This window comes from Canis lupus, chromosome 28, assembly GCF_011100685.1.
Source record: "Canis lupus familiaris isolate Mischka breed German Shepherd chromosome 28, alternate assembly UU_Cfam_GSD_1.0, whole genome shotgun sequence".
Classification (NCBI taxonomy): Eukaryota; Metazoa; Chordata; class Mammalia; order Carnivora; family Canidae; genus Canis; species Canis lupus.
Window position 1 is genome coordinate 16868751 of NC_049249.1, and position 16638 is coordinate 16885388.

At 39.0% G+C, this 16638-nt stretch overlaps 1 protein-coding gene across 1 annotated transcript in view; it reads left to right on the forward strand.

Moving 5' to 3' along the window:
* The window catches only part of CFAP58 (cilia and flagella associated protein 58), a 99175-nt gene that overhangs the window by 22476 nt on the left and 60061 nt on the right, over positions 1 to 16638 (forward strand). The window contains exons 9-11 of the mRNA XM_038578739.1: positions 2264 to 2455; positions 13116 to 13277; positions 14065 to 14211. Coding sequence (XP_038434667.1) covers positions 2264 to 2455; positions 13116 to 13277; positions 14065 to 14211 — 501 coding nt within the window. The remainder of the gene's footprint in view (positions 1 to 2263; positions 2456 to 13115; positions 13278 to 14064; positions 14212 to 16638) is intronic.

Sequence of the window (16638 nt, forward strand, 5' to 3'; positions counted from 1 at the left end):
CTGGAAACTTTATTCAATAAATTCGCACATGCAAACAATTCGTTTGATTTAGAATTTTAAATGTATTTTTAACACATACATTGAATGCATTTATATTTTATGTATACCGGTAGACGACCAATAGATTTTCTGCTACAATAGGACATGTAGTACAACATTAATTTTACATTTATTTGTTTGATTTGACTAATGTCAGTTCCTCCTCTAGGGCAGGGTATACTTTTTTTCTTTTCTGGCCAGTGCATCCTTAGTGCCTAGCGCAGTGCCTGACCCTCTGCAGGTATGCAATTAACCTTCACTGATAATACATTCCTTCCCCACTGACTTGAAATGCCATCTTCACTGAGTGAATGAGCTGCATGGTTTCGACAAGCGGCAATGTTAATATATTTTCGTTCTTTCAGTGTCATGTTAAAGTGGCTTTGTCTTCTAGAGAGTGAATGTTTAATTCAATACTTGAAAATCAAGTTGACCTTTTCTATTTTCTGCATCACCACCCAAGTGAGGTGTAATGTGTTTATGTTCCAGTGGTTTCAGACCTGCCTGCAGGTATGTATTGCTTAGAGATTTGGGAAGGGACAACCAGGTACCTCATCAAACCCAAGGACACAGCTGGGCCTCATGAACTAATGGAAGCCTGACCTGACATTCTTGGGGACACATGAAAGCCCTCTGTTGCCACCACTAGATTTGCTTTCATTCCTTTCTTTCAGGGAAGATTGCCTCCCTGCTTCTCAGTCCAATAGGCATCACCAACAGCTCCCAGGTTTACATCCTGTATTGAGTTGCAAAGAGCGAAAGGCCCTGTTTCAAAAGTCCCTGGTCCATTCATACCTATGGTCAGAAAAGTGAGTCCTCTTGCATGAGCGTGGCTGCCAGAGTGGCCCTACTATTGAATCCATATTTTCAGGGGACAATCTGGCTTCTTGGGCAGGCAATCCAAAGGAATTTCCATTTCAGCATCAGAAATCACTAGTGCAGCTTTTTAAAAAAAAACAGTGTTGGTGCCTGGGTCCTACCCTAGATCCACTGAGTTGGAATCTCTGGGAGTTGAGACAGAGACATCTGCATTTTTTTAGAAACTGGGTTCATTATGTTATTGTGGTAAAATACACGTAAGGCAGGATAGACCATGAGTGACAGTGAGTCCCATCACAGTGTCACACAACCATCACCACTATCTAGCTACAGTTATTCCCCCACCCTCCGCCTCTCCCACCCTGACCAACTCTGACTTCTTCTGCTTTCTTCTTCTGTGGATTGGACTATTTGAGATATTTATGTAACTGGAATCATATGTAACTTTTATATACGGCATCTCTCACTTGGAATGTTTTCAAGGCTTCAACCATGCTGTAGCTTGTATCAGGACTTTGTTCCTTTTTTATGGCTGATTGATATTCCACTGTGTGGATAGACCACACTTTGATGACCTGTTCATCAGCTGATGGACATTTGGGTTGTTTTTCCCTCTTGGCTTTTGTGACTAGTGCTGCTGTGTGCATTCATATACAAATTATTGTTCGAACACCTGTTTTTTGGCTCTACCGGGTGCATATACCCAGGAGTGAAATTGTTGGATCATACATTTACTCTAGACATTTGTGTCTTTAAAAAAATATTTTATTTATTAGAGAGAGAGATAGAGAAAGAACAAGCAGTAGAGAGGAGCAGAGGGAGAGGGAGAAGCAGGCTCCCCGCTGAGCAGCTGCCTGATGCGGCTCTACCCCAGCACCCTGGGATCATGACATGAGCCCAAGGAAGATGCTAAACCGACTGAGCTGCCCAGACACTGATATTTGCATTTTTAACACATTGGTTTTATTCTACTTTGTAGTCAAAGCCCTGGTACATGATTCAGTTGTTCTAAGCTCACAGGAACAAAGCTAGAGCTGGGGTGGAGTTTACCTTTGGGGGGTCAGCCGGTCCTGACTCAGATTAGCCCATCAGACTCAAATCCTGGCTCTGCCACTCCCCCATTGTATGAACTTGTAGGCAAGCAGCTTAACTTCTAAATGTCAGTTTCCTACCCTTAAAATGGGAGCAAGACAATACTCACTTCCTAGTGACATTGTGGTCACTTAGTATATTTACGGATGGGTTTGCCTTATGCAAAATTAACATAATAGCTGTAGAGAATATGATTATTTTTATTCAACCAAAAAACAATGTTATCTAATTATTTTAGGGATGAAACAGGATAAATGTATCCCCAAATCCCCACACATTTTGAGTAATGTGGCTGCTCTTTTGTCATTTTTAGAACATGCTTAAGGCGATCAATGCGACCCAGAAACAGATAGACCTGGTAAAGCTCCATGAGCAAGCCAAGAGGAATCTGGAAGAAGAAATCCAGAACTACAAGGATGAGGCTCAGAAGCAGAGAAAGATCATCTTTCAGCTGGAAAAGGAGAGAGATCAGTACATCGATAAAGCCAGTGACCTTACCCAAAAGGTAAAGTCACTCCTTGAAGGTGTGGGTGGAGCACAAAGCACGTCCTTTCTGATTGTCACACACTGTAGCAAAGAGAATTGCTTCAGATTTGAGCCTGTGGTTTGCATGAGAATTTAAGAGGAATGATGTTGACAGAAGGGAAGCTGTCCCAGAGCTGATCTGGGCCAAATTGTGAAGTGGACAAAGCTTAGGGGATCCCTGTTTCCCCCTTTGAGGCTCTTCCTGTGCACTTTCCCTGGGTTGGATGCATAGGTTGGGAGGAGGTGCTGTCAGCATCACCATCTCCATACCCTTTGTTCTCACCCTCCACATCTGTCCCTGAAATCTTTGTCCCCTCTGACCAACTACTTCCAACTAGTTGTTAGGAGAAAGGCATCTAATTAAATGGTCTCAAATTAAGATGTAAGTGACTCCTGGCATCAGGTAAATGTTCACACATTCAAAGAACATTTCTATTTTGCAACTATTGTGAACCTGAAAGCTCACCAGTGGTAGAAATTCACACATCAAGTAGCTAAGTCCCAGATCTCTACTTCCTGTGAACAGCAGCATCTTGAAGAATGACTTCAGGGATTTGGTTCTACTTGAACCAGTTGTCTTAGTACGTTGCCAGCATTAAGCATGAGTGGTTAGACTCTGCTGTCTTCAGTGCATTCACAGATGGCATAGAGCAGGAGGTTTTATGAGAGGGGGTTTATGATGTCAGGAGGGGGCATTGGAGGAAAGCTTTTAAAAAAGATTTTATCCAGCTATTTGCAAGAGTGAGAGTGAGAATTAATGGGGTGGGGAGTGCAGAGAGCCGTCTGCTAGGCTCGATCCCAGGACCCTGAGATCACGACCCAGGCAAAGGCAACTGCTTAACTGACTGAGTCACCGAGGTGCCCCTGGAGGAAAGTTTTAAGTATGAGGCTTAGAAGAGGTTTTGGGAGAAAAGACTAGTTTAATGAGATTTTTTTTACCCCCTGGTAAAATGTTATCTACTTTACACCATAAGCCCTCTCCTTTATCTCCTCAGTGAAATCTACAGTGTTTACCAATGCTCTTGTATGTTATTTATTTATTTATTTATTTATGAGTGGAATCTCAGTGAAGATGACAAGGACAGCCACCATTTTTTTTTTTTTTTTTTTTTGACAGCCACCATTTGAGTGATAAACATTAACAAAGTGGGGGACCAGCTTTCCTGTTAGAAAATCAGCTTCTTCCCGCTTAGGCTAAATAAATGCTGAGCAGATGTTTGTTGAACATAAGTTTGGAAGAACACAAATACATATGCTCAGTCTAGCCCTGGCTGGACGTGTCTTCCTTGTCAAAGATCCCCCAGTGATTCTCATAGCCCTAATTGAGGGCCATTGGAATACAGTGTGTTTCTCTTCTGACTTAATCATCTTACAAGCACCATTGATTGATTTCCTGATGCTGAGAAAACCATCAGTTGTCAGTTCAGGAACTCATATTCTACAGTCTGAGTTAGCCTAGCCCATCAGGCTCTGCATCCATTAGCTTAAGCTGTAAGAATTGACCCTTAAATTTCAGTGGTTGATAACAACAAAGATTTATTTTTGGCTGAAATTAATGGCCTTTGAGGGTCAGCTGCCACCCTGCTTCATGTCCCCTTTTACTCTAAGCTGATTCTGTTGGGATATGCTGGCCTCTTTCAGAGGGAAAACACTGTAATAGTGGACTCTGTGATGCTCTCAGAGCTTCTGCTGGTAAGGGAAGGGCACAAGGCAGGCTTGTCCACTCATATTCCCTTGGCCAAAGCAAGTCTAATGGCCAAACCCAACATCCCTGGGTAGGAGTATAATCCTCCTAAGGGAGTGGCACTGTATGGTGAGACGGTAAACATATCTGAACATATCATCTGTCGCAGCTCCTCCTTCACCCTCCTGGTACTCAGTCTTTCTCTACCCCTGGCTGCCATCACACTTTCAAAGTTCATGGTTAAAAATTCCAATGTGATCTTAGTATCACTCCCGGCCTTATAAACCTTGGTCACATCTCAGCAACCTGGGCCTGTGCTTTCTAACATTTTTTTTGTATCCTTAGTAAATGTAGAAAATAATATGTCTATATCTTGTGGGACGAAGGGAGAAGTGGTTCCGGGCTGGAGAGGACTACCCCAGGGAGGCCAGTTGCCCTGGTCCCACCACCTGGTATTTTGGTACATACCTCTAATCCATGCAAGACAAAGCAATTGGTCTACTGTGATTTATGGGACAGAGTCCAACCTTGTTGTTCTCTCTGCGAAGTCCTTCCTTCCCTTCTCTGCCTGGAAAACTCCTCTTTATCCTTCAATAATCCTCATCTCTGGGGTCAGGCCTGCTCCAACTCTCTCCTTTATGGGTTTGTTGGTAGCTCTGGAATGGCACTTATCATCCTGCAATTATTTTCTTTGCATATTTGTTTTTCCTACTTTACAGTGAGCTCATGGAACTAGGACTTCATCTCATTCATTTCTTCATTTCCAGTACGCTGGCAATAGTAGGCACCAATAAAGTTAAGCAAATGGATAGATGATGAGTTATAAAAAGGATGCTGTCATTTTTTAACATAGGATTATCTATTTTTTTGTTTCCTTGTCAAAGTGTAGAGGTACCAAGTTTTGCTGGTAACTGTTTTTCATAATCTCTGATGTTTAACTGCACAAGATCATATAATGTATTACTAAATTATTTAAGCACAAGTTCTTAACAAATTCTTTATCAACTACATTTTTTCTATTTCTTTCTTAACCCCTGATGGCATATATCAGCTGCTACAGCAACTTGCATCATCTTTGGACTTTTTTTCTTTTTTAAGGATTTTATTTATTTATTTTAGAAAGAAAGTGTGAGTGAGGTGTGGAAGGGCAGAAGGCAAGGGAGAGAGAGAATCTGAAGCAGGCTTTGCAGAGCCTGTCATGGGATAAAATCTCAGACCCTGAGATCATGACCTGAGCCAAAATTAAGAGTCTGATGCTTAACCAAGTGAGCCACCCAGGTTCCCTGGGGCTACTTATTCAGGACCTGCATATGCCCCTCCCCATATTTTTTCTTTTTTCTCTCTCTCTCTCTCTCTCTCTCTCTCACACACACACACACACACACCCCTTATTCCCATAAAGAGAACATTCCTTTTCATGTATTCTGTTTATCGGGAGTTGACGACTGATACCAGGGGTTGGGGATAATGTCACAAAATTGTTGTTTTCATCTATCTCTGGGGTGAGTATATGTTGTCCCAAGTTTTGACTCAGCAATTTCTTTTGTAAGAACTCAATTTATGGAAAAATAAGAAATGCAAAGAGTTTTATAAAAGAATATTCTTTAACATAAATTGTGCCATACTTACCTGATAAAATATTAAGTATCATTAAAAACGTGTTTGAAAAATATTTTTTTTAAATGGGGAATACGTTCACAATATGAATCTGATAAAAACAGAATGCAAAATCATGTACATGGTTTGACCTAGTTTTATCAGTGTGCATAGGAGAAGGATTGGTATTTGATTTTGAGCTCTTCATATTACTTATTTTCTAGATAGGTACCAAATATTTTTTGAAGGAGTGAATGGAAAGTGTAATTAGAGATCTAACTTAACTACTCAAAGACTTACTTTTAAGTATTTATATTAAATTCTTCTTCAATAATATATTTATTATTATGGGACTTCCTTCACTTTAGATTCACTGGATGCATGTTGCCAGAATGGACAATCTTATCTGAATTATCCTTAGGAATTTTAGCTGTGAGTGACTTGCGGCCTGGTCTCTTCTGCCTTCTGGGCTGCAAACACAGTGTCAACATTTGCCTTCTGGTTCTTTCTGTTTAAAGAAAGAAAGGTGAAATCTTAGATACTGAAAGCCCAACATTATATTTTATTAATTTAACTTGGCATTTGCAAATGAGGAAGAAGATCCTTTTCTGTGCCAGAATTGGATGGCTCAGAATCCCAAACCTTTTCTTATGTGCTTATCTCAGTCAACACTTGCCATAATAATGCAGCATAATACACAACCACCAAATCTCACTGGCATGCAAAAATAAGCACTGCTTTATTTTTTTAAAATGATTTTATTTATTTATGAGAGAGAGAGAGAGAGAGAGAGGGAGAGAAGCCCGACTCAGGACTCAATCCGAGGACTCTGAGATCACAACCTGAGCCAAAGGCAGTCACTTAACCAGCTGAGCCACCCAGGCACCCCAATGCTTATTTCTCACACTTCTGCAGTTGAGAAGGAGTCGGGTGGTCTAGGTTAGGCTTGCCTGCACTTGGCTTGAAGCTGTGAGTTGGGTCTGGTTTTGTTCTACATGTTTCTGGTCTACCAAGATGCATGGTGTTCTCATGGGGAAAGGAAAGCAAAGGACAAACCCAATCACACGGGCACATTTCAGGGCTCTCTCCTTGCCTAATGTCCTCTGACATCCCATTGGCTTTGACAAATCACATGTCCAGGTCCAACAGCAAAGGGAAGACTCTTCCTGTGGAGATGGCAGGAACAGGGAGAGGGAGTGAATATTTGCAGAACCCTAAGATAATCTAGTACAGTAATTCAACACTTTTTATCCTCATGCTTTCTCCTCTGCTGCACTCTAAATTTTACTATTTAGTTAAATTACGAGGCACCAGGAATGGCATTATAAGTTGTGGTCCACCACATTTACTGAACTTTTATAAATTCTGGGTAAAACCATTCCTGGTTAATCATTACATCCATAGCACATTTTGCACATTATGCACTTGGCTCATTTTAGGACCCCTCCTTTCTCATCCTAAATATTAAACTGGCTATTTCCTTTCCAGACATTTTATACGCCAAAAAGCATCCTTTCACAATGAATCCTTACCTCTAGGTTCCTTATTTGCCTGTTACAGTGTCATGCAAAACTCTCCCAGGCAAAGGTTCTAAGAAACTAATCATAATGTGCTTTCAGGGGCTTAGAAGTAAGTGAGAAAAGCGAAAGTTGATAAAAAAAAATATTGTTGATTAAATAGGTACTTCATGATGAAAGAAAGCTCCTGTTTGGTATTAATTTGAAATTTTATACAGAGGATCTTTCATAGACAAAATATTAGCTTTATGTGTCATTCTAAAATTAGTATACTAGGGCTTACTATTTTCCTGAATTTGTTCCATGGAAAAATCAAATTGATTTGTTAAGTACTAATATTACATAACATGACAGAATATGAACACATCATGATAATTTTTATTTATTAAATTGTGATCTGCTAGGTACTTATAGGATGGAGCAAATATATGATCTTCTGACTTAAATTCTCATAATAGCCCTCTGAGGTAGATATGATTATGTCTCTTATTTAATAATATGATGTAATATGTTATTAAGAACAGAAACAGAGGTGCCTGGTTGGCTCAGTCAGTAGGATGTGTGACTCTTGATACCGGGGTTGTGATTTTGAGCGTCACGTTGGGTGGAGAGCTTACTTAAAAAACTAAAACCTTAAAAAAAAACCCCAGAAACAAAGACGTGCCTCTCTAAGGTGGAGAATAAAATAAAATAAGAAAACAAGAAAAATAGAGAAGTCTTAAAAAAATCTCACCTTGCCTGACCACATAGGGGTTTTTTTCCCCCAGAGAGTGGGTTTTTCAGTTTCATTATGAAGGTAAAGGCATCGTCAGCATTCAAACCATTGACATTGAGTCAGAAAAACTTATTGGAGGAGTTTATTATACTGATATTTCATCAAATGTAAGTTAAAGGGCTCCAAATTCAGTGACCTACTTTCTTATCCTGCCTTAGACTATGTGATGTTTTGACTATGCTGCAGATTTCCAGCATGCATTATTGATTTTTATCTCACTCTTCCTTCTATTGGCAGGTTGTTCTAACAGAAAAAGAAAAGGTAGTAGGTTATAAACTGGGACGGTACCGTCAGAGTGCACTGTAAGCATTTTCTGGGCTAGTCTGAAGTGGGCTTACAAAGGCTGGGATCTCCAAGTCTCCACCTGTAACAAAAGCTTTTTATTTTTAGGTGTGATTTCTCTCATGAGTTGTTTGGGGTACCTGAAGTGTAATCAATTAATTAAGCTCCAGTCCTATAGCTGGCATCCCATATTCTCTGATATGCCATTTGCAACAGGGGACATTCTGCTGACTAAAGGTTTTGCTCCTATTTAACAATCCACACATTTTATGAATTTTCAGGATTTGACATTGGTTTGAATCATTTCCATCGAAACAAATTGAGTTTCAACACTTAGAACTAAATTGCTTTGTAAATTGTCTTTTCCCTTAGTTTCAATATTTTTTCCCATTGTCATTTAACTAAAATACCTTTGATTTTCCTTGTATCATGATGAGTTCTTATTATTCCCAGCTTCAAGAAGCCAGAAGCAAGTGCCCTGTGATTTCCTGCACTGTTATGTGCAAAAAGATGAACCCTGCTACTGGATGCCCCCAAAAGAAATGCCCTTGGCCATATCCTTTCTCTGGAGCATTATTCTGTCTCTGAAAGGGATGATTCTTGTTATAACATCTCTTACAGTGATTGAAGGAGCAATTTTTTTCTTTTCTCTGATGTGTGCTGCTTGATATTCTGAATGCTGATGATACCGTTCAAAGTATTTTCAATCCAATCATTTCACTGGCCCCAAAGAGGATGATCATGTCCATAGAAAGGCTAAATTTAATTTTTAATTTTTATTTTTAAGATTTTATTTATTTATTTGAGACAGAGAGTGTGTGCATAAGCAGGGGGAGGGGCAGAGGCAGAAGGAGAAGCAGACTCCCCACTGAGCAGGGAGCCTGACCACTGGGAACTCTGGGAACTCCATACCAGGACCCTGGGATCATGACTTGAGCAGAAGGCAAATGCTTAACCAACTGAGCCACCCAGGCATCCTAGAAAGGCTAAATTTTAGTCCAAAATAGTGCCTTTCCCCCCCCTTTTTTTTTTTTAATCAAACGACAGATCCCCAGTAATGGATATCTTATTTAGGTTTTACAGTTATTTCTAAAACTTACACATTTTAGTTACCAGTGGTGGTACCTTAAAGACCACCTGCTACTCATTTTGAAGGAATCTACAGATAGGGATCAAAGAAATGATGGGAAAAGTAAAGAGGTTTCTTTTCATTTCAGATCAATCCACATACCTTTTCTCCAAATCTCCTTGTGTCGGATTTTTAAATTTTGTTCCTTCTAGGCCCTCAACCATTCTTACTCTTTGCTACTTTATTTACATACAAAGTGGACGATCACCTTTAATAACAATAAAACAGTGAAAGCATATAAAAATACTTGGTACGAATCTAGTGGCATACATTTAAAAAATGGGTTGAAATAGGTACTTCTCTCAAAAATACGTACATACATCAAGGTTTGACTTGAAGAGAAGTAGTAAATGTGAGAAGATCATTAACTATGGAAGCCACTAAAAAAGTTGAAGAATTTTCTCCAATACTCGCAGAGGGCCCAAAAACTTTAGAACTGAGGTTTTCAAACTTTGAAGAATCAAATAATTCTCTGGCTACATAACTTTAGAAAAGGTGCTGCTCAGGCACTTTGCATTCTTTTGGGAGTGATACCGATTGACCTTGCTTGCATTGATAGAGAACCCATGCCTTCCGTGGGGATAATGAGTAAAGACTCCAGGTCTGGGAGAGAGCTTGGGGTCTGATGTGAGTCCTTGGTTGGGATGGCTGAAGAATAAAAAGGAAGAGGTAGTTCCCACAAATTATGTAAATCCGAAATATTAACTGCTCAGATTATATGTGTACAACCATTCTCAGAAGAAACTATCCATTAACCTTCCAGTGTTTTTTTTTTTTAAAGATTTTATTTGTTTATTTGGATTTTATTCATTTATTCATGAGAGACATAGAGAGTTAGAGGTAGAGACATAGGCAGAGGGAGAAGCAGGCTCCATGCAGGGAGCCTGATAGGGGACTTGATCCTAGGACTCCAAGATCATGCCCTGAGCCCAAGGCAGATGCTCAACCACTGAGCCACCCAGGTGTCCCAACCTTCCAGTGTTTGATTCTCTCATAACACCTAATGCATGTCTTAGTTTCCTGGTTCTATTTATTCCTTGACTACACATTCTGTGGTGGAGTCATTCACTAGAGGTGAACTTGAGGATAGGGAATGTGTCTTATTGTTCTTTACGTCACTAGTGCTCTTACAGTGCCTGCCATTGAGAGATAAATCCTCTCAATACATGTTTATTGAGTAAATGAATAAATGGGTGAGTGAATGAATGGCTGAACAGAAAGATACTCTGTTCACTTTACCAAACTAGTAGAAACCTTGATATTAAAATAAAATGGAAAAGAAAGTTATAGACTTAGATCACTTGTGAATATGTACGCAGAATTCTAAATGAAACTCTAGCAAACCAAATTCAACAGTACATTAAAAGAATCATCCAGTATGACCAAAGAGGGTTTATCCTGAAACCGCAAGGATAGTTTTCTATTAAGAAAACTATTGCTGGCACTATGGAAATGTAAAGTGTTACAGCCATTTTGGAAAGCAATCTAGCAATATCTATTACAGTTAAAAATATATATGTCTTTTGAGCCAGATATTCCACTCCTGGGAATCCATCCCAACAGAATTGAAAACACAGTGCATAAGGACACATGTACAAAGATGTTTATTGCAGCAGGGTTCAGAGTGGCAAAAAAGTGGAAGCCAAGCTAATGCCCATTACAGAGGAAGAGCTAAGGAGATGATAGCTCAGCCACACTGTGGAGTGTTAAACCACCTTTAAAGAGAATGAATTAGACCTACTCTACAGGATTCTCCCAAGTATTATTGAGGGATTAAAAAGCATACAAATATATATTAGAAGATCACATTTTGCTAAAAAATAAAAACAAAACCTGAAAAGCAAGACAAAGGAAGATAAACAAATCCCTGTGTCTGAATATTTACTAGTTGAGTAGCTATGGATGATAATACTTTTTTTTAACTTTTTTTTGACTTAAATTTCCTTTGTAAAATGAGGGTGATAATAATGCACATCTCATAGGATTTTGTGAAGATTAAATGAGTTAATACATATAGAATGCCTGGTACGTAGAATGTGTCTGAGAACTATTAGCTATTACTGTGCTAGAAGGCCTGAGTAGAAGAATATGTAGAGTTCAAAGAAAAATGTGGATGAATACATACTAAATTGTTAATCATTGCTTTATATGTTGGTAAGGGGTTGATATGGGTAGAAGAGAGAAGGAAGGTCCAGATAAATAAGTAAAAGGAAAAAAATATTTCACACTGCTGAATTTATTTAAAATTATGGCACATGGGGCTCTGTACAAAGAAATAAAATTAAAATACTTGTAAAGGGAAGCATTTATTAGTAAGTGTATCAAATTAATAGACCCAATAAGAAAAAAATGGTACAAAATAATATATGCCAAAATGCATTTACTAAAATTTAATCCCATCCCTCCTTAAATATATCTAAGAAAACTTTGAAAGGTGTTTATTTAAAGATATAAAGGATAAATATATTAAACACTAGGCATCATTACCTCTGATGGGAAAACTTTAGAGTTTCTTGGAACGTATTTTCTGGCATACTAATTCCACAGATGGAACGAAAGGCTTATGTATAGCAGTGATTCGGGAGCATGTTGCTTGGAGGTAGCCCACACTTGAGTCCCACTGACTATGAACATGGCAAAAATCTAAGTACTTTTTGATCATTAGGTTCTAGATAAAATGCCTCCTCTTCAGAGGAAACTTCCCTGGCCATGTGACTGCAAGGACATGCCCTGCCCTCTATTATCTGTCACATTGCTGTTTATCTCCTTTAGCTGTAATCATTAATTAAGGGAATGCCACTGTGAGGCAGTAAAACTCTGGAGAATTTTCTCTTTGTATGTTCTAGCTTTTGTCCAGACCATAATTCCATTGATTCAATCAGTCCTCCTTGCTAAAGTTTTTCTTCTTAAGGAATTTTCGAAAAAGTTTGTCTTTAAAAAATCAATTTCTGTGGACACTGCAGCTGAGAGTCATGATTATGTAATTTCAACGGTATGGATTGCTTGTTGAGAAGTTATTGGCTCACGGTGGAATTCGGTGCCTGTGTTTTTCATACTTGCAAAAAACAGGCAGTTATTCTCACATCTCATCTTGCCTAGAAATGTTTTGAGCACAACAGAATGCATTTTTATGAAGTCCTTTGAGTTTCCCTGATGGAGCGAGTTTGACATTGGCAAGACAGCGTTTTGATTACTATCGATGTCCAAAGGCCACTTTTCTTTCTGGTGGTTAAATTTATAAAGCTGTGAGTGTGGCCAAACAGCTAAGTTATCTCTTATCTTTCTTAGTGCTCCATGGGAAGATCTGTTTAAACCCGTGCCTTTTCTTTTTCTTTTGTTTTTTGGTGGGTGGGTGTTCCCGAGAGGTTTTCAGAATTCAAAGAATTCCTTTATTTATTTTTTTTTCTTCTTGTGATCACAAAATAACTGTGCTAAGCCTTCATGCTTGAGCAGAACTCTAGTGTGATAAAATGTATGTTTGCCCCTAATCAGCTGGGCTGAATTTCTGTGTTGTACCGCAGTGATTATAGCCTCAGTCAGATTTTCTACCAGCTGTGAACATTTCTACCAGCTACCCTTAGATCAAAATCTGTTTGTCCCAAATTGATAACCACAGATTGGGTCTTTAACCCTTTCATATACTTCTTTCTTCTCCAGCTCCTCATGAACATGGAAGACATAAAAATCCGTGAAATGCAGATTTTTGACTACAAGAAAAAAATCGCTGAATCAGAGACTAAGTTAAAACAGCAACAGAACCTTTATGAAGCTGTGAGATCAGACAGGAATCTGTATAGCAAAAATCTGATTGAGGCTCAGGTAAAGAATATATTTATGTCTTTACATTTGACTCCTCCCCCCCTTCTGGGTTTAAAGCAGTTTCTGTTTTCCTGATGGCAGAATTTAGAACAGGGCAAGCAAGAAATCTCAGGGAATTCACCTGAAAGAGAAGATCAGTTTGTGCAGAATTATCAGGTTGTTTGAAGTGGAAATGATACAACTCGATGGGATGTGAAGATCATGGTCCTGCTTTTAATTATTATGTAGAATTGCCATTCTCCTGTTTCTAATTTTTAGAGCTGCTAATAGCTATCATGACTCAGAGGGGAGCAGCATGCTCTTGTCATTTAATTGCAGATCTTTGCTTTGTAATCTTTTAGTTATAATGTTTGTTGTGGGGCCAATTTCTTCCTTATAAAATGAGGAATAGATGTGCATATTGTGTGTGTGTGTTTGTCATGTGTTGTGTTTTTGTGTGTGCTGTATGTGTTGCGTGTTTGTTGTATGTGTTGCATGCAGTATGTAGTGTGTGTTGTGTGTGTGTTGTGTTTTGTGTGTTGTACGTATGTGTTTGTTGTATGTGTGTTGTGTATGGCATAGTCATTACGCATACTTTGTATATATCTCATGAGAATATTTTGAGAGTTAATGCTATGAAGTACTTGGTTGATGGGCACAAGATACAAAGGAACAGCCCAGTGGTAATTGTTCAGACCATTGTTTTGAGAGAACCTCCTTTAAAAGCTATTGAATATGTATTGAATTCTATACAGATGGTGATGTCTATTTAATTCACTTTCAAAGATTCCTTCTTTCATTTTGTTAGGATGAAATAACAGAGATGAAGAGAAAATTAAAGATTATGACCCATCAGGTAGATCAGCTGAAAGAAGAAATCTCAGCCAAAGAGTCAGCACTTGTGAAGCTACATCTGGAACAGCAGCGGATAGAGAAGGAGAAGGAAACTTTGAAGGTACAGAACTTAGAAGAAAAGTGATGGACCAGAAGAAGTCTGTCTGTTTGCCCCACTCGCGGCAGGCTTCATGCTCACTGAAGGAAAGGGGACAGGGACAGCAACCAGGGACCCAGGAGGATGAGCTCTACTACCTCTAGGTCAGGCTTCCTTATGGGGAGTGCTCCCAGGTGGAAGGGGGAGGAGGCCAGTGGAGATGCATAAGTACCTACTTCACCTGTGCTGCTACCATCACATCAGCAGAAGAGAACATAGCAGGTGGGCAGTGCCCAAGAAGTCCTGGAGGTTACAGACTTGCTATAGTCCCTTTGCATTTACAGCCTGAGTCCAACACCCACATCCCACTCTTCCAAACTCCTCCTAAGATGGTGCTGGCAAGACCTTTTGTCCCTCTGCTCCTAATAGTTGTTTGCTTTATGTGCACCTGACTTTTCTGCCCACACTATCCTTAGCCACTCTTCCAGGGAACCACCTCTGTCTTCAAATTTATTACTAAGACAAATCCTTTTAAATCTATGAACTTAGCATGTTGTATGTCTACTAAGATAATACAAAAACTTTTTCCAAGTATACATACCAAATAATTATACCATTATTTCAAATGGTATAATTTCAATCCTTGAACCAAAGTTGTTTTACTATACACATTCACTAAACCTAATGTATTTTTCTTTTCCTATCTAATCCAATAGATTTCCCTTCTAATCCATTTGACCAAGAATTAAAAAGGAACTTCTTAGAGTATGAAAGTATTACTTTCATCTTGAAAATGTATATACAGAATATTCATGCATGTTTATGAGCCACTTGGAGGAACTATCTATAGCAAATGAGAGACCTGGTGTCTTGGTTTCTGCACATAATAGTTTTCAAAAATAATTCTTTTTTTTGTGTGAAGATTTTATTTATTTATCCATGAGAGACACAGAGGGAGGCAGAGACATAGGCAGAGGGAGAAGCAGGCTTCTCTCAGGGAGCCCGATATGAGACTTGATCCCGGAACCCCAGGATCACGCCCTGAGCTGAATGCCGACGCTCAACTGCTGAGCCACCCAGGCATCCCTGAAAGATAGTTCTTATCTTGAAAATGTGCAGCTGGTGTTGGACACTTTAATACCAAATTTCCTTGATTCCAAAATGCCATAGATTGAAATGTGCACTCTCAATTTCCTAATAGGTTTTGTCAACTTAATGATAGGTCTTCATGGAAATAAAACTACTACAGGAAATCAAGGCACATTTGGTATAAGAAAGATCAAAATACAACAGAAAAGATGTGATAATTGATATTTATCTGAGACTTTCATCTCCCCACTCTAGCTTATGATAAAAAAGGAATAAAAAAATTCTGCATTAAAATTAATTTCCATATGAAGAAACATAAATATATATTTTTTTAAATTGGAAAATAGCCTGCATCTTTGCCCCTGTTCTCTTTGTTTGTAAAAATAATTTTGCAGATGGTAACTTGTTCCATCCCAAAGCCCGTAGTGGGATGTATTTATTTACCATTGAATGAATCAGAGGAATCTTATAAATATTGCTTCACCCATGGGCCTCATGGACCCTTTGTTAGCAAGGCTTCCATTTAACTCTATTTGGTACATCATATTTTTCTTTTTATAGGATGACATCAATCCTCATCTCTTACATCCCCAGCTAATGTTCTTTTCAAAAGATTATTACCCCATAATGGGGTCCAAGGTGGAACTAACTGCCTTCTACCAAATTCTGCTTTAGAAAAAACAATATCCTAGGTAACAGATCAATTATTCCTAATTCTCTAGAGTTTGACTTTGGTTAATATTTGTTTCAGTGATGTCCTCCATCATCATGCATGTGTAGCTCCAAATAAGCAACATAATAAAAGAAAATAAAGGGCAAGAGGGCTCTGTTTTTTGGTCCAGGACTAGCAGAGCTGGGAGTGGGTGAACATGGTAGATGAGTATAAAAGATTTCTGCCCTGGAGAGTCTGCTCTAAATGGGGAATCCAGGGTCTGGAGAGCTTGGAGCCGTCGATTATAGAAAGGTGATTGCTTTGGACTTATTGTGAAGCCACAATGACTTTTCTCCCTAGCATTTCCCATTGAGGTAAGAATGAGGAATAGAAAAAGGATGTCCGCTTACTTTATTCTTTGAGGTTATCCAAGGGTGACTTGCAATGGTGCTTCGACTGGATAATTTTGGCCTATCATGAAGCCTGTTTGACATTCTTTAGAAAAATATGACAGCTCAAATGTTGAGTTTCAGCCTCTTGACTTTTTTAGCCTCATATTTGAATCACGTTTCACACAGGTCTCTGGATTTCATGCATCTGAAGTTTGCAAACCAAAACCCCGGAGGGAAGGGCAGATTTTCAAGTAACCTTGCTCCAAGAGACATTTAGCTTATTATTATTGGGTTCTACAAAGCTTTGTGGGCACACAA